This window comes from Macaca fascicularis, chromosome 1 (assembly GCF_037993035.2).
Source record: "Macaca fascicularis isolate 582-1 chromosome 1, T2T-MFA8v1.1".
NCBI lineage: Eukaryota > Metazoa > Chordata > Mammalia > Primates > Cercopithecidae > Macaca > Macaca fascicularis.
In genome coordinates, this window is record NC_088375.1 from 219,551,994 (window position 1) to 219,576,199 (window position 24,206).

Below are 24,206 nucleotides of genomic sequence, written 5' to 3' on the forward strand. Positions count from 1 at the left end.
ACCCCAGTGAAACTTAAAATAATAGGCAAACGCTTTGTGTTGCATGGGGCCTGAACCCAGAGAAAAAGAAGGCTTGCTGCGGGGGCCAGTGCCTTTCCAGCAGCTGTGACACTTCAGTCACCCATTCCCCCATCCATTGCTCAGTGGAGCTTACATTGCTCTTCTGGAAAATACACAAGGGCTAGACAACAGTAACTGAAAGGGCTCAGGGAATAACATTGAGTTCAAGCTTTTCTGTTCAGAACCATCAGAACACGAAGTGAAGTGGGAAAAGAGGTCCCTGTCCCAATGGCTCAGATGTCTGGATTGGAAAGGTCACAGCCAGTGTCTTGTTGCATGGATAAAGCCCCACAAGACCAAAGAGGAAAGCGTGCAATTTCAGTGTGCCTGCTTCTCTCTCTCACACACATACGTGCATGCATACACACACACGCTTACCCAGTAAATGTGTAGACCTCCAAAGCAAATTTCTGTAGTAGGCTGGTCTTGGTAGAATTCGACAGGATGAGGACCACATTCATGTGGCCTGGCCTCAGACGTACCAAGTTACTGGTGTATGTTACATCTGTGAGTTCAGTTACCTCCACAAAGCCTTTTTTAGGAATCTTGCTGTGGAGAAATATTGAGGAGTTAAGATGCTGTCAGAATAGGGGAAAGCCATTACTTTGAAAAGAAACAAGTGAGAGAAAATGCTACGTTCTAACCAGACTAGGTATGTTATTCACTATTCTTGAGTCTAACACATCAGTAGGATGGGGATGGCCTGACTTAGTAATTCCTGACCTACAAACAGCCTTTCTGTGTTGCTTTTTTCTTTTTTTTTTTTTTGAGATAGGGTCTTGCTCTGTTGTCCAGGCTTGAGTGCAGTGACATGATCATGGCTCACTGCATCCTCGACCTCCTGGGCTTAAGTGATTCTCCCACCTCAGCCTCCCAAGTAGCTGGGACCACAGGCGCCTGCCACCACATCCAGCTAATTTTATACATTTTTTGTAGAGATAGGGTCTTGACATGTTGCCTAAGCTAGTCTCCAATCCTGGGCTCAAGCAATCCTTCCACCTCAGCTTCCTGAAGTGTTGGGATTACAGGCGTGAGCCACTGTGCGCAGCTTGATGCTGCTTTTCAGGTGCAGAAGTTGCTCTAGGACAGAATGAAGACGACAACTGTGTTCAGTCTGTGTTCTTTGTCTCAGAGACCCTTGCCTCTCGCTGCTGGGTGTGTATGTGCACAAGACTGGTCACATTCATTGACACTTTAGGGATAAACCACGTCCTTCTTCTGGCTCACCTACCACTTGCCTGACAGGCTTCTCTCCTTCTGCCTTCATTATGAAATCGAAGGCATCTAAATACCTAGAGGGTCTCAGTCACAGTGACTTTTCCCTGTATCCACAGTTTACATGGGAGGAGGTTCATGAGAGTTCTCTACACTCTATGTTCCAATGCTGTGTTATCAGGTGACAGGATCTGGGGGGGCAGGTGCCGGGGAGGTGAGTCTGGTGTTTTGTTAGAGAAACCTGCTGTTTTCTTTGGTGAAGCTTGGCTCAGTCTTCCCAGTCTTCTCTTGGGCTTCCTCTTTACCTGGAGGGCTTGACTCTCGCTCATCATTCGAGTCACTAAAGTAAGAAAAAAGGAGTTTTACAAAAAAAGTGTAAACAGCAACCATGGTGGTGCACCGAGAAGTCACAGGACATTTACCTGAAAGCCTGAACGATGACAGTGCCGAAGAGGATGAAGAGGGCAGAGAAGATCAGGGACAGCAGGGGCATCATTTCCCGCCTAAAACCAAATCAACAAACTATTAGCTCAAGTTAAAGTTTCTTCTCTCCAGCTAAACAAAATAAAATAAAATAAAAATCCCAAACCTAAAACTCTTCACACCAATAAACACTTACTAATTTCAGGCAGACAGAGCTTTTCTTGGCGGGTGGAGGTGGTGGAGGGGAAGGCAGAGATTGCTCAGTGTTCTAATTCAGTTTATTCTAAAAGTTTGATTTTGTATCTCAGTATAATAGGCTATGCTCAATAAGTTCTGCATAAGCAAACAATAAAAGGGATAATAAAGGATTTAAGGTGTAAATGTGGAAGAATTTTCTGATATTGTGGAATTATTACCTCAACTTTACTGATTTTTTTCTGGCCAGAAAAATTCAGATGTAGCCCAGAGGGGTGGAGTAGGGAGATAAAATTGATCTTTCAAGATTTCACCTAGGACTGGTGTTCTGAAATTTTATGCACCTACCAACACCCATCAAAGGCTGTCATTTGTCAGGTGCTGTGTTGAGTGCCAGGAATCACAAACATGAATGAGATACGGTTCTGTCCTTCAGGGGTTCATGGTCTCATCAGTAGGTGGGAGTAGGTATCCCTCTTCAGGTTAATTTACTCATTCCTTTTACATCTATACACTGGCCTCCATGTGTGTTGGGTCCTGTGCTGGGTACCAGAGGTTCCCTGATGAAGAGACAGTCCCAGGCTCTGCCGCCCAGAATGGCAGCCATGGGTGATCCTTTCCCAGACAGTGGGAAAGGGTCAGTCAGCCAATATAAAAAAAAGGGAAGTGGCCAGGTGCGGTGGCTCACGCCTGTAATCCCAGCACTTTGGGAGGCTGAGGTGGGTGGATCATCTGAGGTTAGGAGTTCAAGACCAGCCTTACCAACATGGTGAAACCCTGTCTCTACTAAACATATAAAAATTAGCTGGGCATGGTGGCAGGTGCCTATAACTCCAGCTTCTTGGGAGGCTGAGACAGGAGAATCGCTTGAACCCGGGAGGCAGAGGTTGCAGTGAGCTGAGATCGCGCCACTGCACTCCAGCCTGAGTGACAGAGCGAGACTCTGTCTCAAGAAAAAAAAAAAAAAAAAAAAAAGGCCGGGCACGGTGGTTCACGCCTGTAATCCCAGCACTTTGGGAGGCCGAGGTGGGTGGATCACCCGAGATCAGGGAGATCAGGAGTTCGACACCAGCCTGACCAACATGGTGAAACCCCATCTCTACTAAAAATACAAAAATTAGCCGGGTATGGTGGCGTGTGCCTGTAATCCCAGCACTCAGGAGGCTGAGGCAGGAGAATTGCTTGAACCTGGGAGGCGAAGGTTGCACTGAGCCCCAGATTGAGGCTGGGGTACAAGAGCAAGACTTCATCTCCAATAAATAAATAAATAAATAAATAAATAAATAAATAAATAAAAAATAAAAAAAGAGGCCGGGCGCGGTGGCTCACGCCTGTAATCCCAGCACTTTGGGAGGCCGAGGCGGGCGGATCACAAGGTCAGGAGATCGAGACCACGGTGAAACCCCGTCTCTACTAAAAATACAAAAAATTAGCCGGGCGCGGTTGTGGGCGCCTGTAGTCCCAGCTACTCGGGAGGCTGAGGCAGGAGAATGGCGTGAACCCGGGAGGCGGAGCTTGCAGTGAGCCGAGATCGCGCCACTGCACTCCAGCCTGGGCGACAGAGCGAGACTCCGTCTCAAAAAAAAAAAAAAAAAAAAAAGAGAAGTTACTGAAAGAAAAAGGGGAATAGAAAATCTGTAAACGTTCTTCCACTTGCCTCATCAAGTGTACATTGAAATTTAATAATGATGAACTCTTTTCAAAAGAAAAACAGTGGTATCAGTATTAACAGAGAAAAAGAAATTCAAGCCGGCAATATCCCTACCAGTTGTTGTGAAAAATGCTATCCCAGCAGTCTGAGATGTAGTCAGAAGCAGAGTAGAACCATCGAAGGAGAAAAACCTATGTAGAGAGAAAATGGATGATGGTCAGGACTGAACCCGGAAGGGAGAGTCCCTCTACCCTGCAACACAGTGCTGCTGCTAGACCTCTGCTCTGAGCAGAAATCCGCCACCAGCACTGTGTACTCACAGGCCCTCCTGGCGTCCCACCCTTCCCGGCCTCGATGCTCACAGGAGCAAGTTCATCGGTCAGGTCGGGAAGCACTGCTTCAGAGGACAGAAGAGCTGGATCTTTACGCAGCTGGTCGAGATAGCCCAAGAGGATAAATTTGTCACTCTCACTCCCAGTCCAAGGGTCTTCCAGGGTTTTATACACCACCCTTCCCGCAGTGTTGCGCCTTTCTAAAATAGACACCTGGAAGAAGAGGAGAGAAAAAACATCAGAAGTTTCAAAAGCATGGTTAAGTTACAGTTGTTTGCTTTTTTTTGAGACAGAGTCTCGCTGTGTTGCCCAGGCTGGAATGCAGTGGCACGATCTCGGCTCACTGCAAGCTCCGCCTCCTGGGTTCATGCCATTCTCTTGGCTCAGCGTTCCTGAGTAGCTGGGACTACAGGTGCCCACCACCATACCTGGCTAATTTTTTATATATATATATATATATATATATTTTTTTTTTTTTTTTAAGTAGAGACGGGGTTTCACCATGTTAGCCAGGGCGGTCTCGATCTCCTGACCTCGTGATCCACCCACCTTGGCCTCCCAAAGTGCGCAATCACAGCTGTGAGCCACCACGTCTGGCCCAGTTGTTTGTTTTTTGAGACGGAGTTTCGCTCTTGCCTCCCAGGCTGGAGTGCAATTGCGCGATCTTGGCTCACTGCAACCTCTGTCTCCCAGGTTCAAGCGAGTCTCCTGCCCCAGCCTCCCTAGTAGCTGGAATTATAGGTGTGCACCACCACGCCCAGCTAATTTGTATTTTTAGTAGAGATGGGGTTTCACCATGTTGGCCAGGCTGCTGTTGAACTCCTGACCTCAGGTGATGCACCCACCTCGGCCTCCCAAAGTGCTGGGATTATAGGCGTGAGCCACTGCACCCGATCAGTTTTTTTTTTTTTTTGAGTCTTGCTCTGTTGCCCAGGCTGGAGTGCAGTGGCATGATCTCAGTTCACTGCAACCTCTGCCTCCTGGGATAAAGCAATTCTCCTGCCTCAGCCTCCTGAGTAACTGGGATTACAGGTACGCACCACCATGCCTGGCTAATTTTTTGTAGTTTTAGTTGAGATGGGGTTCTACCATGCTGGCCAGGCTGGTCTTGAACTCCTGACCTCGTGATCCACCCACCTCAGCCTCCCAAAGTGCTGGCATTACAGGCATGAGCCAGTATGGCCAGCCTAGCTGTTTTTCTAGCGAGGATGGGAAAAAAGGACCCAATGACATCAGCAATAAGATTAAACACAAATATTGGTAAGTATAAAATATTTGCAAGAGATCTAAATCTTTCTTACAAAAGAGATAACTTTTTTTGTGTGTGTGTGAGACAGTCTCACTCTGTCACCCAGGCTGGAGTGCAGTGGTGTGATCTTGGCTCACTGCAACCTCCGCCTCCCAGGTTCAAGCAATTCTTATGCCTCAGCCTCTTGAGTAGCAGGGGCTGCAGACAGGTGTGTACCAGACCAGCTAATTTTTATATTTTTAGTAGAGACGGGGTTTCACCATGTTGATTAGGCTGGTCTCGAACTCCCAGCCTCCAGTGATCCACCCACCTCAGCCTCCCAAAGTGCTGGGATTATAGGTGTGAGCCACTGTGCTTGGCCCAAGAAATAACTTTTATGGTGACTTTCCTAAGCTTTTGTTAAAAGTTAAAGCTCTTTTTTTTTTTTCAATAGACTTCGCTCTATAATCTTTGACTTAATATTAATGGAAATCTTTGTTTTTTAGAGAGATTTTCCATGATTGCCAAAAAGATGAAAAAGTCAGAGGAAAATTTCTTGTTTCTGTGGGGAGTGATGACAATGGAGGAGAAACGCAGGAGAGATCAACCAGGATGCAGTTAAAGAGGCAGAGGGAGGCAGAAATTTCCAGAGCACATTACCAGTGGCCTGAGGATTTGTAAAATCTAGGATCTAGGATGCTGCAAGACCAGACTTGCCTTAGTGAAAAACTGGTGAAAAGGACAGATGACCTTTAACATTTACTGATAGAAAAGATGCTTTCTGTGGGGGCCTGAGGCTGACACTCAACTGGTGAAAAGGACAGATGACCTTTAACATTTACTGATAGAAAAGATGCTTTCTGTGGGGGCCTGAGGCTGACACTCAGAGTGTAAAAGGTCCAGGTCAAAAACTGTTTTAAGAGTAGGCTTGGCCAGGTGCAGTGGTTCATGCCTGTAATCCTAGCACTTTGGGAGGCCGAGGTGGGCAGATCCACAAGGCAGATCACGGGGTTAACACAGTGAAACCCCGTCTCTACTAAAAATACAAAAAATTAGCCGGGTGTGGTGGTGGGCGCCTGTAGTCCCAGCTACTCAGGAGGCTGAGGCAGGAGAATGGCGTGAACCCAGGAGGCGGAGCTTGCAGTGAGCCCAGATCGCGCCACTGCACTCCAGCCTGGGTGACAAGAGCAAAATGCCGTCTCAAAAAAAAAAAAAAAAAAAGTACGGGCTTTAGGCCAGGGACAGTGGCTCACGCTTGTAATCCCAGCACTTTGGGAGGCGGGAGGATTGCTTGAGCTCAGGAGTTTGAGACCAACCTGGGCAACATGTTGAAACCCTATCTCTACAAAAAAACACAAAAAATTAGCCAGGCGTGGTTGTGTGTGCCTGTGGTCCCAGCTATGTGGGAGGATCACTTGAGCCTGGGAGGTCGAGGTTGCAATGAGCTGAGATCATGTCACTGCACTCCCAGCCTGGGAGACAGAGTGAGACCCTGTCTCAAAAAAAAAAAAAAAAAAAAAAAAAAAAAATCAAGAAAAAGAAAAAAAAAGGCCAGGTGCGGTGGCTCATGCCTGTAATCCCAGCACTTTGGGAGGCCGAGGTGGGTGGATCACGAGGTCAGGAGATCGAGACCATCTTGGCTAACATGGTGAAACCCTATCTCTTCTAAAAAATTAGCCGGGCATGGTGGCGGGCACCTGTAGTCCCAGCTACTTGGGAGGCTGAGGCAAGAGACTGGTGTGAACCCGGGAACCGGGGCTTGCAGCAAGCTGAGATCGCGCCACTGCACTCCAGCCTGGGAAACAGAGCAAGATTCCATCTCAAAAAAAGGAAAAAAAAAAAAGAGTAGGCTTTGAAAACGGGCTTCAGATTCAGATTTCCTAGAATCTGTATTCAACACTCTCAAGGAAGAAGGAAACAGAATCAGGTGCCACATGCTTGTGAAGAGCCTGGGATGAGGACAGACTCTGTGGCTCACCGCTGATTTCCCTTGAAACGCCTCACTGTCTGGTAGTAAGGTGTCGGCAAACTCCTGCTGCCGATTGCTGTAGACATGCACAAATCTCACTGTGTCTTGTGTGTTTGCCAGGGCAAAGGACAGGAAAGCCTCAAAGGGTTTGCTCAACTTGGCAGTCTCAGCAGTCAGTAAAACCACACAGTACCTGCACAACAAAAAGACAAAACTTTATAACCAATCCCTGATGGCAGGGCCAGGACCTATAAAGGCAAGTGAAGGTGAAGAAGATGAGGAGCTCATCTTATGGAAGTGAATACACTGTGCCCAATCAAAGCTGACATTTCTACCAAGGGAAGATTTCCAAGTCATTAACAAATTGTTTCTTTTCCCAATCTGTGATGTTTTTCCCAAACCAAACTTCTTCACCACATTTACGAATTTAAAAATTTTATCTATATGAAATTATATACAGTTTTATTTATATTGCCCAGGCTGGTCTTGAACTCTTGGCCTTAAGCAATCCTCCTACCTCAGGCTCCCAAAGTGTTGGAATTATAGGCATGAGACATCATGCCTGGCAGGAATTTCTTTTAAGGGGTTGGTCACTGAATTTCTGATGCAGCAGGGCCTTTTATTTTATTGTTTGAGATGGAGTCTTGCTCTGTCGCCCAGGCTGGAGAGTGTAGTGGTGTGATCTCGGCTCACTGTAACTCTGCCTCCTGAGTTCAAACCATTCTCCTGCCTCAGCCTCCCAAGTAGCTGGGATTATAGGCATGCACCACTTCACCCAACTAGTTTTTGTATTTTTAGTAGAGACGGGTTTTCACCACGTTGGCCAGGCTGGTTTCGAACTCCTGACCTCAAGTGATCCGCCTGCCTCGGGCCCCCAAAGTGCTGGGATTACAGGTGTGAGCCACTGTTCCCGGCCAACAGGGCCTTTTAGAAACTATCTGTCCTAGTTCTTCCACTATAGGGAGGGCTGGTCAAATCTCTCTCAGGCCAGAAGCCACTAAGCCTCATTCTGAAGGGCTTCCTTTGCAAGGTTCCAATGCAAAGTTTAGCTATTCATTCTCCCAAAAATATTTACTGGGCACTTAGTATATGTCAGGTAATATAGACAATATTCTTGCCCTCATGGAGCTTATATTCCAGTGGGGAAGATAGAGAACAAATAAAAACAGATATATCATGACAGGTATCAACAAGTACTATATATTTAAAAAAAAAAAAAAAGATGAAGAAAAGGGGACAGAGAGAGGCCAGAGTGGGTGGAAGTCACTTTCCATCAGACAGGTTGGTCAGGGAAATGCCAACTGAAAAGGTGACATTGTTATGAGAGGAAATGGGGTCAGAGCATCCCAGGTACAGAGAACTACAAGTGCAAAGACCCCAGGATGGAGAGTGACTGGATCTGATTTGCATTTTCAAACATCCTTGGCTGATGTGTGGACACCTGCCTGGCAAATGGAGCAGAGACTAGTTAGAAGGCTGCCAGAGGGGTCTCGCTGGGAGACGATGGTGGCTTGTTCCAGGGTAGCGGTAGTTAGAAAAAGTGAGAAGCGTGTGGATTTGGGATATTTTTTGAAGGCTGTGTAAACAACAATCCTTACAGTCCAGGATATTCTTTTTTTATATTTAAGTCATTTTTTATTTGCTCTTAAGACTATAAAGGACTCTGAAAAGCCCAACACAGGGAAATTATTTATGTTTTATATTTTCAAGTAACATGATTTATATGTTTTCCTTCAATATCCAGATACCTTTTACAGATGAAACAGCCCTAAATTTAAAGCCACTGATTCATTCACCTGAGAAGGTATAATGAATATATTCCCTGAATTTCTAGAGTTTTTAGATACTTTCTATAGTAACTCTTCATACTTTCTTGAATATATGTAACTTTGCCTTCCTGATTCCCACTAATCCATTTCCTCAATACTCTATACTTTCCTACTGTTTAATTGTATCCCTGCTCCTTCCCAAGACCTCCAAAGACTCACCCTGTATGGAATGCGTTAGTAGGGATAGTCACTCTTCCATATTCTGTGCTTCTGTAAAGTGACCCAGTCCCTCCCAGACGCCTGGCTAAACTGTGCTCATCCTTCAGGTCTCAGCTGAAATGTTGTATCTTAGGGAAATCTTCTCTGACCACTAGGACAGGCTGGCACATCTGACAATTTGGTGCTAAGGTGCCCTGGACTAATACATCATATTAGTATGATTATCATCACAGTCACTAATTGGTGTTTTTTTTTTTTTTTTTGAAACAGTTTTGCTCTTATTGCCCAGGCTGGAGTGCAATGGCATGATCTTGGCTCACCGCAACCTCTGCCTCCCAGGTTCAAGTGATTTTTCTGCCTCAGCCTCCCTAGTAGCTCGGATTACAGGCATGTGCCACCACGCCTGGCTAATTTTGTATTTTTAGTAGAGACAGGGTTTCTCCATGTTGGTCAGGCTGGTCTCAAACTCCTGACCTCAGGTGATCCGCCCTCCTCGGCCTCCCAAAGTGCTGGGATTACAGGCGTAAGCCATCACATCCGGTCCAGTATTTGTTAAATGAAGAATAAGTTCTCATTGTTACAGGACAGATGTCTTGCCACCCTATAGTAAAATGAATCATGATCCTTCTATTGTAATGACAAGCAAAGGCAAAGCCTTAAGTCCTTACTTCCTCTGTCGGTGAGACCGTTTCACAGGGCAGAGTTCATGGAACAACTTCTGGCTGGTGAGCCTGGCTGCCAATAGATATTTGTTTTGGGCGATGAAGTCGTCAATGATTTGCTTCTTCATACCTCGGGCCTAGAGAAATACCAAGAATCAGCTAGATTTTATGCAGTGTTCTCAATGCAAATAGATGGGCTTTCTTTACTTACCAGCTTAATACAAACGTAGCTGACCTTGGCTAAAGTAATATAACCAAACAAGACAGACCTGTTAGAGTGAATAAATGTGGTGATCTATTTCAGCAATGCAGGGCTGAAAGCAATGAGGCAGCTAGTTCAGGTCAAAGGGAAAATCAAGTACACTTTCCACTGGAGAATTTTTATTCACTATTTTATGCTGACAAATTGAAAAAGTCAGTCATGGCAGGACGTGGTGGCTCACGTCTGTAATCCTAGAACTTTGGGAGGCTAAGGTGGGCAGATCACGAGGTCAGGAGTTTGAGAACAGCTTGGCCAATAGAGTGAAACCTTGTCTCTACTAAAAATACAGAAATTAGCCAGGCATGGTGGCATGTGTCTGTAGTCCCAGCTACTTGGGAGGCTGAGGCAAGAGAATCGCTTGAACCCGGGAGGCGGAGGTTGCAGTGAGCCGAGATCATGCCACTGCACTCCGGCCTGGGCGACAGAGTGAGACTCCATCTCAACAAAAAACCAAAAACACACACACACAAAAAACCCCCCAAACAACAACAACAACAAGAACCCTAAAATGAAAAGTCAATCATTTAGAATTCTAGACAAAATTATTTCCATTCAGGATCTGTAGCCAACTGAGCAATTAAAAATAAATCCCAAAGCAACAATGTTGCAAAGTATAAAAGGCAGATTACAAAACTGTATGACCATTTTATTGCTAACTTTCACACATTTCAAAGGACTGAAATCACTGACAGCAGGTATTCTGACCACAAGGTAATTAACCTAGAATTCCATATAAAATGCAAACCAGAAATGTAAACATTTCCCTTTATGTTTGGAAATTAAGAAACACAGCCAGGTGTGGAAGCTCATTCCTCTAACCCAAACGCTTTGGGAGGCCAAGGCAGGAGGATCCCTTGAACCCAAGAGTTAGAGACCAGCCTGTGCAACATGGAGAGACCCCATCTCTACAAAAAATTAAAAACAAACAAACAAACAAAAGGCCAGGCACAGCGGCTCACTCCAATAATCCCAGAACTTTGGGAGGCCGAAGCAGGAGGACTGCTTGAGCTTAGGAGATCGAGACCATCCTGGGCAACATAACGAGATCTTGCCTCTACTAAAAATAAAAAAAATTAGCCAGGCATGGTGGTGCATGCCTGCAATCCTAGCTACCTGGGAGGTGGAGGTGGGAGGATTGCTTGAGCCCAAGACTTAAGAGACTGCAGTGAGCTAGGATCACACCACTACACTCTAGCCTGTGTGACAGACTGAGACCCTGTCTCAAGAAACAAACAAACAAAACAAAAGGCTGGGCATGGTGGCTCATGCCTATAATCCCAGCACTTTGGGAGGCCAAGGCGGGTGGATCACTTGAGGTCAGGAGTTCAAGACCAGCCTGGCCAACATGGTGAAACCCTGTCTCTACTAAAAGTACAAAAATTAGCCAGGCGTGGCCTTAGTCCCAGCTACTCGGGAGGCTAGGGCAGGAGGACTACTTGAGCCCAGGAGAGCATACCAGCCTGGGCAACAGGAGTGAAACCCTGTCTCAAAAAAGAAAAAAAAAAGGAAAAAAAAAAGTTAGCTGGATGAGGTGGCATGTGCCTGTAGTCCCAGCTACATGGGAGGTTGAAGGGTGGGGATCACTTGAGCGTAGGAGGCCAAGGCTTCAGTGAGCCATGATGACATCACTACACTCCAGCCTGGGTGACAGAGCAAGACTGACCCAAAAAAAAAAAAAAAAAAAGAAAGAAAAAAAAAGAGAAAAAAACCCAAAAGAAGAACGCCTATCACATATTAGAAAATATTTTGAACTTTAATGACTGATGAAAAATACTATTTATAAGAACTCTGAGATACAGAAAAAGTAGTACTTGAAGGGGAATTTTACAATTAACATAATAGAAAACAAGTTAATGAAATAAACATCTCTGTCAAGAAGTCAAAAACAGCAAAAATATAAAAGTAGAAAGGAATACAGAGAAAATAGAAATAAATGAAACAAGAAATGAATATATTAATATAAGAAGAATTAACAAAGACAAAACTGGTTATTTGAAAAAGCTAATACAATTGACAAGTCTCTGATAAAACCAATCATGAAAACAAAAGAGAAGGCATAAAATGATAATCTCAAAGATGACAAGAAGGAATCACTACCTACAATGCAGAAGTTAAAACAGAAAACCTAATCAGTAGTCAAAAATCTTTCCTTAAAGCGAAACCCAAAAACCTAAGCTCAAGGCCCAGATGGCATTACAGATGCTTTCAATCAAACTTTCAAGGAAGACAATCTTACATAAAGTCTTCCTAAGAGAAAAAGTCCCACATGGGTATCACGATAAAGAGAAGTTAGAAGTCAATCTCACTTCTGAATATGAATATCAAATTCCTAAGCAAAATGTTAGCAAATGGAATCCAGTAATACATTGAAAGCATAATAGAAATCATAATCGTGTTGGATTTCATGAATGCAAGTTAGGTTTAACATTAGAGAATGAATTAATATGGTTAGCACAATATAAAAGATTAAAGAAGAAAAATCAGAATAATCTAATGGATGTAGAAAAAGTATTTCATAAAAATCATAGCAATTGTGGTTAGAACTTTTAGTCAACAAGGAGTAGAAGGACCTTCTTCAACCTGATAAAGGGTCTCCACATATGAAAAGCCTTCTGCAAACACATTTATTGGGGAAATGCTGAAAGCCTTCCCTCTCTTTGAAATCAGGAACAAGGACAGCCCCCGATTACTACACTTCTTTTTTTTTTTTTTTTTTGAGGCGGAGTCTCGCTCTGTCGCCCAGGCTGGAGTGCAGTGGCCGGATCTCAGCTCACTGCAAGCTCCGCCTCCCGGGTTCATGCCATTCTCCTGCCTCAGCCTCCCGAGTAGCTGGGACTACAGGCGCCCGCCACCTCATCCGGCTACCGGCTAGTTTTTTGTATTTTTTAGTAGAGACGGGGTTTCACCGTGTTAGCCAGGATGGTCTTGATCTCCTGACCTCGTGATCCACCCATCTCGGCCTCCCAAAGTGCTGGGATTACAGGCTTGAGCCACCACGCCCGGCCGATTACTACACTTCTATTCCACATCATATCAGATGTCAGGAGTAATGTCGGAAAAAGAAATAAAATGAGGGCTGGAAAAAAAAGAAGTAAAATTGTCATTAATCTCAGATGATATGATTGTATAGTTAGCCAATCTAAAAGATGGTACAGATACGTTACTTAAGTTAATAGAAGAGTTTAGCAAGGTTGCTGGATGATACAAAGTTTATATTTAAAAATCAAGGCTGGGCGCAGTGCCTCACGCCTGTAATCCCAGCACTGTGGGAGGCCGAGGTGGGCAGATCACCTGAGGTCAGGCGCTCGAGACCAACATGGCGAAACCCTTCCTCTACTAAAAAATACAAAAGTTAGAGGGGCATGGTGGTATATGCCTGTAATCCCAGCTACTCAGGAGGCTGAGGCAGGAGAATTGCTTGAACCCAGGAGGCGGAGGTTGCAGTGAGCCGAGATCGGGCCATTGCACTCCAGCCTGGGCGACAGAGCAAGACTCCATCTAAAAAAAAACAACAACAACTGTATTACTTATACCAGCAAACAGAAAAAAACAATAAAAGATACTGTCTAGACAAAGTCTCACTATGTTGCCCAGGCTGGTCTGGAACTGCTGAGCTCAAGTGGTCCTCCCGCCTCAGCCTCTAAAAGTGCTAGGGTGAGCTACTTGAGCCCTGCACCCGGCTCCCTTTATATTCTTTTTTTTTTTTTTTTTTTTTTTTGGAGATGGAGTTTCACTCTTGTTGCCCAGGCTGAAGTGCAATGGTATGATCGTGGTTCATCGCAACCTCTGCCTCCTGGGTTCAAGCGATTCTCCTGCCTCAGCCTCCCGAGTAGCTGGGATTACAGGCATGCACCATCATGCCCAGCTAATTTTGTATTTTTAGTAGAGACTGGGTTTCTCCATGGTGGTCAGGCTGGTCTCAAACTCCTGACCTTGAACTCCTGATCCACCCGACTCAGCCTCCCAAAGTGCTGGGATTACAGGCGTGAGCCACCATACCCGGCCTTATCTCTCTTTTTTTTTTTTTTTGAGAGGAGTCTCACTTTGTCACCCAGGCTGGAGTGCAGTGGCGTGATCTCGGCTCACTGCAACCTCTGCCTCCAGGGTTTAAGCAATTCTCTGCCTCAGCCTTCCGAGGAGCTGGGATTATAGGTATCTACCACTACGTCCAGCTAATTTTTGATTTTTAGTAGAGATGGGGTTTTATCATGTTGGCCAGGCTGGTCTCGAACTCCTGACCTCGTGATCCACCTGCCTTGGCCTCCCAAAGTGCTGGGATTATAGGTGTGAGCCACTGCACCCAGCCTCTTTTTTCTTTTCTTTTTGAGATGGAGTCTCGCTCTGTAGCCAGGCTGGAGTGCAGTGGTACGATCTTGGCTCACTGCAACCTCCGCCTCTCGGGTTCAAGCAACTCTCCTGCCTCAGCATCCAGAGTAGCTGGGACTACAGGCGCGTGCTGCCATACCCAGCTAATTTTTTTTTTTGTATTTTAGTAGAGATGGGGTTTCACTATGTTGCCCAGGCTGGTCTCGAACTCCTGGGCTCAGGCAATCCGCCCGCCTCAGTCTCCAAAAGTGCTAGGATTACAGGGGTGAGCCACTGTGCCTGGCCTACATTCTTTAAAAAAAATTTTTTTTCTGCAGCATAAACTATAAGAAAAAAAAAGCTTTTTAATAGGATAAAAAATAGGAGGTACCTAGAAATAAATTAACAAAAACGTTCTTTCCAGAGAAAATTATAAAATTTATGAAGACATATTACAGAAGACCTACACAAATGAAACAGATATATCACATTCAAAGGTTGAAAGGTTAATTTTCTAAGGACAGAATCACTTTAAGACATACTTCCCCTATATCAAGATCACGAAGGTATTCTTCTCAGAGCCTCTAAAAGCTACATAGCTTTGCCTTTTATACTATCTCTAATCTCCCCAAAACCACTTAAGAATCAGTATAAACCCAATATGACACCAGTAGGTTTTTTGGGTTTGTTTTGATGGAAGTTGACAGGATTTAAAATGTATACAAAAAGTACAAAAGACCAACAGCTATTATGCTTTTGAAGGAAAAAGCCTTTCCCCAAATCCAAAAAACAAAGTGAGATTTGTTCTATCAGATATCAAGATTATTTCCAAATGATTTTAAATACTTAAATATAAAACACAAAGCTATACAGCTTTTAAAAGCTCTGTCAGAAGAATACCTTCATGATTTTGATGTAGGGGAAGTATGTCTTAAATAGAAACAAGGAAGAATCAATCACAAAGGAAAATATTGATGAGTGAATATATTAAAAGAACTTACGTTCATCAAAAAGACATCAAATACAAGAATATATTCATGGCATCATTATTCAAATTAACAAAAAACTGGAAAAACTCTGTCAACAACAGAATGGATAAACACACTGTAGTTTATTCCTACATGCAATTTTCTTTCTTTTTTTTTTTTTTTTTGAGACAGGGTCTTGCTCTGTTGCTTAGGTTGTAGTGCAGTGGCATGAACACGGCTCACTGCAGCCTTGACCTCCCGGGCTGAAGCAATTCTCCTGTCTCAGCCCCCCAAGTAGCTGGAACTTCAGGTGTGTACCACCACGCCCAGCTAATTTTGTATTTTTTGTAGAGACAAGGTTTTGCCATGTTGCCCAGGCTGGTCTCGACCTCCTGGGCTCAAATGATCTGCTCACCTCTACCACCCAGAGTGCTGGTATTATAGCTGTGAGCCACTGTGCCTGGCCATCCAATTTTCAACAATGAGAATGAATATTAAAGTCCAAATAATGACATGTACGAATCTCAAAAACATAAGCTGAGAGAAACCAGATACAAGATATATACACTATATTATTCCATTTGGATAAAATTCAAAAATGCAAAGATGAATCTATGCTGTTAGAAAACAGGATAGTGCTGACCTTTGGGAAGCAGGTAAGTAGGTAGTGGGAGGGAGGGGCCTTCTGGGCTGATGACAGTATTTTGTTTCTTGATCAAGTGAGGCTCACATGGATGTGTTCATTGTGTGAGAATTCACTGAGCTTCACACCTCTGACTCGTGCATCTTTCTGCATGTGTATTATATGTCAATAAATAATTTTAAAATGTGGGTATCATGAAAATAATAAAAAGTGGGCCAGATGCAGTGATTCACGTCTGTAATCCCAGCACTTTGGGAGGCTGAGGCGGGTGGATCATCTAAGGTCAGGAGTTCGAGACCAGCCTGGCCAACATGGTGAAACCCCATAGCTTCCAAAAATACAAAAATGAGCCGGGCGTGGTGGAGTGTGCCTGTATTCCAGCTTTTCAGGAGGCTAAGGCAGGAGAATCGCTTGAACCTGGGAAGCAGAGGTTGCAGTGAGCTGAGATCATGCTACTGCACTCTAGCCTAGGCAACAAGAGTGAAACTCCATCTCAAAAAAACAAAACAAAAGACAAGACACAGAATGGGTGAAGATATTTGCCACAGAGATAAAAGACTATGAGAAAAAACAGGAAAAAAAGAGATGAACATATAAATAACCCCTACAAATCAATTACAGAAAGGCAGATAATCTAATTAAAAAGTGGGTAAAAGACTTAACAGACAGGCCCGGTACAAAGTAATCCCAGCACTTTGGGAGGCTGAGGTGGACGGATCATCTGAGGTCAGGTGCTTGAGACTAGCCTGGCCCACATGGTGAAACCCTGTCTCTCTTAAAAACACACAAAAAATTCACCAGGTATGGTGGCTTGTGCCTGTAGTCCCAGCTACTCTGGAGGCTAAGGCACGAGAATCACAAACCCAGGAGGTGGAGGTTGTAGTGAGTCGAGATCTCACCACTGCACTCCAGCCTTAGAGCCAGAGTAAGACTCTGTCTCCAAGAAAAAAGACATAACAGGTAGGCATATCATAATGAGGGCATCCAAAAGGCTCATATACAAATGAGAAGATGACTTCCTGTTGACAAGAATTAAAAAAAAAATTAAAAACAAAAGAAAAAAATTAAAATTAAAAAAAGAAGAAATCTGTGTTCCTTGCACTTATAATGGATCTTTTACTCATGTATTATTTCATAATACCCCGCACTGGTCATCTGAATGCAGGGTATGTGAATATTGGTCCACTGATCTTCCAAACAATGACCTTTTTTTTTTTTTTTGAGATAAAGTCCCACTCTGTTGCCCAGGCTGGAGTGCAGTGGCGCAATCTTGGCTCACTGCAACTTCTGCCTCCCGGGTTCAAGTGATTCTCCTGCCTCAGTCTCCCGAATAGCTGGGACTACAGGCACACACCACCACACCGGCTAATTTTTCTATTTTTTTTTTAGTAGAGATAGGGTTTCACCATATTGGCCAGGCTGGTCTCAAACTCCTGACCTCATGATCTGCCTGCCTCAGCCTCCCAAAGTGCTAGGATTACAGGCATGAGCCACCGTGCCTGGCCAACGTATTTTATTATACTTACTAAAAAAAGAATGGGCTGGGTGCAGTAGCTCATGCCTGTAATCCCAGCACTTTGGAAGGCCCAGGCAGGAGGACCGCTTGAGGTCAGCAGTTCAAGACCACCCTAGTCAACATAGTGAGACCCTGTCTCTCAAACAAAAAAAAAATTTTTTTTTTTTTTTTTGAGACAGAGTCTCACTCTCACCCAGGCTAGAGTGCAGTGAAACCATCTCGCCTCACTGCAACCTCTGCCTCCTGGGTTCAAGTGACTCTCCTGTCTTAGCCTCCCGAGTAGCTGGGATTATAGGTGCGTGCCACCACATCTGGCTTTTTTGTATTTTTAGTAGAGATGAGGTTTCACCATGTTGGCTAGGCTGGTCTTGAACTCCTGAATTCAGATGATACGCCTGCCTCAGTAAAAAAATTTTTAAAAAAAATTAGCCAGTGGTGCATGCCTGTAGTCCCAGCTGCTCAGGAGACTGAGGCAGAAGGATCACTTGAGCCCAGGAAGTCGGAGCTGCAGTGAGCCGAGGCTGTGCCAGTGCACTCCAGCCTGAGTGACAGAGTGAGATCCTCTAAAAAACAGAAAAAACCACACACTTTGATGAACCAATCTCGTAAGAAAATTTTGAGAAGCTGTCATGATGGCCAATACAAATTTTTCGAAATTCTAATGTTCTTAGAAGCCTGAATTTTATCCCTGGCAATAAATACCACCAGCTGTTTGCTTTAAAGTGCCACATCACTTCATCCGTTTTTGAGAAAATGTCTGCCAAATTCCCGAGTCTAAATGACCATAATTCTCTGTCATTCTTCCAAGTAAAAATGATGTTCCATTAAGAAAAGTGGCGAGGGAGGCACTTGTCCTTAGGACATTTGGATTCTGTTGTGCAGCAGGACGGCTTTATGCACACTTCCCGTCTCATCGCACAGAATATTAAATCTATCAAAAAGAGATGCACTCAAGGGTTAAGGTTTAATAAAATTAACACTTCTTACTGCTTCATCAAGGATATAAGGTGAGGTTGGGCACGGGGGCTCACGCCTGTAATCCCACCACTTTGGGAGACTGAGGTGGGCAGATCACCTGAGGTCAGGAATTCAAGAACAGTCTGGCCAACATAGTGAAACCCCATCTCTGCTAAAATACAAAAATTAGCTGGGCGTGGTGGCAGGTGCCTGTAATCCCAGCAACTCGGGAGGCTGAGGCAGAAGAACTGCTTGAACCCAGGAGGCGGAGGTTGCAGTGAGCCGAGATCATGCCACTGCATTCCAGCCCGGGCGACAGAGTGAGATTCTGTCTTAAAAAACAAAAGAAAACAAAATATATAAAGTGAATCTGGTGGTGGTTGTTTTTGCTGCGATTGGGGGTGAAGCACACAATGATGATAGGTGGCCTGGTGCCCGGCCTGGATTCACGCACTGTCGCTGGCAGCTTCACCCACTATTGCTTTGGCACCATCGGTGCAAATGTCAACACAGCGAAAAAGGCAAATCATGTCTTGATATGATCTCACAGACTTCCTCTTGAAGGATCTTTGAGAATCCCCAGGAGTCTATGAACCACACTCTAAAAACTGTTGTCCTAGAGAATTCTGTGCTTAGGTAATGATATTCATTGCAACACTATTCCTCAAAGCTCCCAGTGTCCATCAACAGAAGAATGATTCAATAAATCATAATGGCCATAAATACCATATAGCAATGACAACAAATTACATAGAGCAACAGGAAACCACTGGTGCTACTAGCGGTCATTAAGCCACCTGCTGTTGGGAAAATTGAGTTTGTTAAGCATACACTTGATATCCACAAAGAGCATGTTGGTAAAGCAGCCATTCTACCAGTAATTTTGTAAATGTATTCGATTTACAATTTTCCCCAGGGGATAAATAAATATAATTCTCAGAACTATAAACTGTTCCTAAAAACCAATTAAGGAAATCCTCATCCATTAATGCTGGATTGAGATGATCTTCTCTTTTCTATTCGGACACTGGTATTTGTTTTCTTCCTGACTCACAGCACCTTCTCGTCTCCATCAGGAACCCCCTTGTTTTATGTGCTGGTGGCTGTTCTGAGTTTTGTCCTTGGCCTCCTTCTGGCCTTACTTTACATACAGCAGTCGTCTCTTAACTGCAGAGGATACATTCCAAGGCCCCCAGTGGGTGCCTGAAACCACACAGTACTGAACTCTATACATACTATGTTTCTTTCCTATACACATACCTATGACAAAGTTTATCAATTAGGCACAGCAAGAGATTAACAATAACTAATATTAAAATAGAACAGTTCTAACAACATACTGTAATAAAGCGATGTGAACATGGTCCCCTCACTCAAAACATCTTATTGCACTGTAGTCGCCTATGTTTTGGACCTGGTTGACTGTGGGTAACTGAAACCTCAGAAAGCGAATAAGGGGTAAGGGGGGTGGATCAGGGGAGACTATAGTATTATGCCAGGAAGATCTTACCCTACTCAGGACTTCAACCACTAACCATTTACTGATGATCCACCAGTTTCTACCCTCAGCCTGTATACCTTTCTTAAGATCTCGATTCCCATACCCAACTGTAAAAAGGACTTCTCCCCTTCTATTTCCTACAGGCAGCTCTAATTCAATATGTCCATAGCCAAAGTTCTCATCTTCCTAAACCTGCTCTTCTTTCTTTACAATCTACTTTCCCATCTGGTTTCCATGGTTTGAGGTACCCTTCTTCTGTGTTCACAGGACACCTGAGTGGATGGTTAGGTCTCTCTCCTCCCGACTGAGATGCTTGAGGGCAAAGACTAACTCTGGATGTCAGAGCTGGCTCTGTGTTTGCTACACAGCAGGCAGGCAATGAAATGTTTATTGAATGAATGAAATAAAGAATTTTATAAAACTTCTTTCTAGCCCTCCTTAGGAGGACAGTCAAAATGTCCTTGTAAATAAAATATGTTCATTATACGGATTTTGGAAAACACAAAGATTAAATTGATATATAATTTTACCATCAACAGATGATCACTACTAATGCTTTCCAGTATTTTTTTCTTTTTCTTTTTTTCGCTTCTTTTGAGAACATTGGTAGCAATATTTCCAGTTCTTCCTATACATACACAGGTATTCATGTTATAAAATTGAGATCAGTGTTCAAATTGTATAAATAATTTTGCATCCTGGTTGCTTTTTAACATTATGCAATGAAAATTATCCCTATCATGAAGTATTCTTGAAATTGACACTTTAAATGGCTCTATAATACTCCCTTTATGGGATGTACTAATAATTATCCTACTTATCCTACTGTTGGATACTTACATTTCCCCCCCAGTTTTCACTATTATGAAAATTGCTTAATATCTTTAGATGTTAAGTCTTTGAGTTCCTATTCCCTTAGTACAGATTTCTGAAAGATGGTCTCACCTCCCTTAGGTCTTTGTTTAAGCCCTCAATGAGGCCCTTCTAGGCCATTCTGCCTTAAAACAGCAACCCTTCTCCCCTAATACTCCATATTCCTCTTTCCTGCTTTATATTTATTCTCAGCACTGATCACTATATAACGAATGATAACAGACTATATTATACTGTTGGTTTGTCTTTCCCCGTAGGACACAGGACAGGGAATTCTGTTGATCTTATTCAGTGCTGTACTCCTGCACCCAGAACAGTGTTTGGCACACAATACTCAGGTTTACTCATGAATTTAGGCGATTAATACAATATTACCAAATTCCTTTTCTGAAAGCCTACTTCCTCTAGCAAGATAGTACTTGTTTCTGTACACCCTCAACAGTACTATTTTAACTTAAAAAATCTTTGACAGTTGGATGGGTGAAAAAAGGTTAATGTTCTCAGATTACTTGTGACATTTAATTTTTAAAAATGGTTATTAGTCATTTGAATCTCTTCTCAGAATTTTGTGTTGATTTTCTTGATTGAAGCTCTTTAGAAATTAAAAATATCAATACTTTAATATTTGTTGTAAATATTTCCCCAGTTTTTTCACTTTACATTTTAAAGTCTTTATATGAAACATAAAACTTAGAGTCAAGTTATTAAGATTTGCCAAGATTTTTTTCCCCAATGCTTTTTAACCCTTTTCCACCTTAAGATCAGATAAATATTCATCTGTACATTCTCTCAGTTTGTGGTTTCTTCTTATTCCTTCTTATTACTGTTTTACATTTAACTTTTAAATTCATTTTGTAAAAAGAGTATTGGTTTTCCAACAGGAGCCCTTTAAAGGTGTTAAAATTTTCAAATGTTTTAAATTAAAAATTTTAAAGCAAATGGTACGAAGTCAGATAAAAAAAAATTCATTAAAAAGTGTTGTGCATCTGAAGGAAGAGACTGAAAACTCACTGATCCTTCACCCACTTTGTTCAATTTTGCTGCTTATTTACGTAAAATCTTGGGATACAACGTGAAGAAAATCTTAAACCAAGGTGACCCTCACGTACCTGGATAACATCGGCAGGCTTGTTTATATGTTCTTTGAAGATCAAGAGGGTGGGGGTGTAGACATTGATGTTGTACCGCCTCGTCATCTCTTCCGTTCCTCTCAAACCCACATATACGTATCCAAATGATAAATAATCTTTGTATGCAAAGGCAGTCAACTGTTAAAGCGTAATAGAGAGGAAGAAAATAAAACTACAGCAAAGATGTAAACGACAAATCAAGTAGGGCTTTTCACATCACTGAGCAGAGAGACGGATGCCAGCTTAACGGCTCCACTAGGTCTTCTGTATCCCTGTATACTTTCAGGAATGCTGTGGTGTTCCATGTGCAAAAACTGTACCAACAAGGTAAATAGAAATAACTCACTTCCTTTTCATAGTTAAGGCAAAATAATCACCTTGAAATCTGTACTGGTCAGGAGGCATGGGTCTGGGGATTACCTGTAATTAGGTAAGACGGCAGTGACCATGCCACTGGTCAGGACACCTTCCTCTGCCATCTCATGTCACAGTGACACAAGAGGTAGTGGGGAGTGTAGGTAGGCTGGGAGTATAGTGGGGGAATCATTTAGAGGGCAGGTCTGAAGTCAAAGGGAATGGCGCTCACCGTGCTGTAGTGAGAACTTGGGTGGGTTATGACTGCTCTAAGCCTCAGTATCTTGGTCTATAGAAACAGGGATAGTGGCTAGGCATGGTGGCTCACGCCTTTAATCCCAGCACTTTGGGAGGCCGAGGTAGGCGGATCACTTGAGGTCAGGAGTACAAGACCAGCCTGGCCAACACAGTGAAACCCCATCTCTACTAAAACATAAAAATTAGCCAGGCATGGTGGCATGTGCCTGTAGTCCCAGCTACTTGGGAGGCAGAGGTGAAAGAATTACTCGAACCCAGGAGGTAGAGGTTGCAGTGAGTCTAGATCACGCCACTGCACTCCAGCATGGTCGACAGAGTGAGACTCGGTCTCAAAAAAAAAAGCCCAGTGCGGTGGCTCACGCCTGTAATCCCCAGCACTTTGGGAGGCTGAGGCAGGTGGGTCACGAGGTCAGGAGTTCGAGACCAGCCTGGCCAACATGGTGAAACCCTGTCTCTACTAAAAATACAAAAATTAGCTGGGTAGGGTGGTGCGTACCTGTAGTCCCAGCTACTCGGAAGGCAGAGGCAGAAGAATCGCTTGAACCCAGGAGGTGGAGGCTGCAGTGAGCCGAGATCATGCCACAGTACTCCAGCCTGGGCAACAGAGTGAAACTCCGTCTCAAAAAAAAGAAAAGAAAAAAAAAAACCAACAGAAACAGGGATAGTATCTCCATCACTGGGTTCTTCTGAGGATTACATGATATGTGCATAGAAAGCACTAGCACAGTCACTGGCATTAGTCGGTACCGAATGCATGATGGTTAAGTAAAATTTCTGGTCTTCAAACATTTCTCATGGAAGAAACTGTTTCTTACAAAAAAGACAAATAGTAAAATTTCTGGTCTTCAAACATTTCTCATGGAAGAAACTGTTTCTTACAAAAAAGACAAATAGGCTATAAGTTCCAACTCAGAGATTACTTTCTGCTAAAAAAAAAAAAAAAAAAAAAAAAAAAGAAAAGAAAAGAAAAGCCATTACCCCAGCATAGAAAGTACCTTGTATAACAGTGGCACAATGGGCGTCTGGTCAAACAGAAGGACATGAGGCTTATTCTCTTGCTGCCAGCCGGAGAGGAATCTGACATAATTTTTATTTGTAACCTTAAATTGAAAATAGAATGTTAGTCTCAATATTTAATTCTTAACAATTGTATTATACTCCAGTCAGGAGAAAATAAATCAAATAAGCGTAAAAGATTGCAAAAAATAAAAATGCAGACTACTAATCTTTTTGTCTTCATTTGGCTAAAACTATTAAAAGAATGGTGATATTGATTTCATATTTTCATTGAACTCTTACAAACTGAAATCATAATCCTGTCTGAAACAATTACTGACCATATTATAAAAATTGAGCTTCCAGAGTAGGTTCTCGCTTAATTATAGAGTATACTTCTTAATACGCTAGCCAGCAGAAGATAATGCAACACTGCCCCTTTTAATATCTATCTATCTATCTATCTATCTATCTATCTATCTATCTATCTATCTATCATCATTATCTATCAGGCCTCAGTCTCCCATCTATCTGTCTATCATGCCTCAGTCTCCCAGCTTGCCCCTCACCCCTTTTTTTTCTGAGACAGGGTCTTGCTTTGTTGCCCAGGCTAGGGTGCAGTGGCAAGATCATGGCTCATTGCACCCTCAACCTCCCAGACCTCCCAGGATCAAGTGATCCTCTCATCTCAGCCTCCTGAATAGCTGGGACTACAGGAAC

At 43.4% G+C, this 24,206-nt stretch overlaps 1 protein-coding gene across 3 annotated transcripts in view; it reads right to left on the reverse strand.

Annotated features, from left to right (window-relative positions):
* The window catches only part of DNAJC16 (DnaJ heat shock protein family (Hsp40) member C16), a 48,214-nt gene that overhangs the window by 4,294 nt on the left and 19,714 nt on the right, over positions 1 to 24,206 (reverse strand). For all 3 annotated transcript variants that reach the window (XM_045380130.2, XM_015442445.3, XM_015442450.3), the window contains 9 exons: positions 23,486 to 23,590; positions 21,858 to 22,016; positions 9,730 to 9,860; positions 7,083 to 7,266; positions 3,907 to 4,089; positions 3,659 to 3,735; positions 1,698 to 1,778; positions 1,517 to 1,615; positions 439 to 609 (listed from right to left, as the gene is read on the reverse strand). In XM_045380130.2, the coding sequence (XP_045236065.2) occupies positions 439 to 609; positions 1,517 to 1,615; positions 1,698 to 1,778; positions 3,659 to 3,735; positions 3,907 to 4,089; positions 7,083 to 7,266; positions 9,730 to 9,860; positions 21,858 to 21,944 (1,013 nt within the window). In that variant the 5' untranslated portion in view covers positions 21,945 to 22,016; positions 23,486 to 23,590. The remainder of the gene's footprint in view (positions 1 to 438; positions 610 to 1,516; positions 1,616 to 1,697; positions 1,779 to 3,658; positions 3,736 to 3,906; positions 4,090 to 7,082; positions 7,267 to 9,729; positions 9,861 to 21,857; positions 22,017 to 23,485; positions 23,591 to 24,206) is intronic.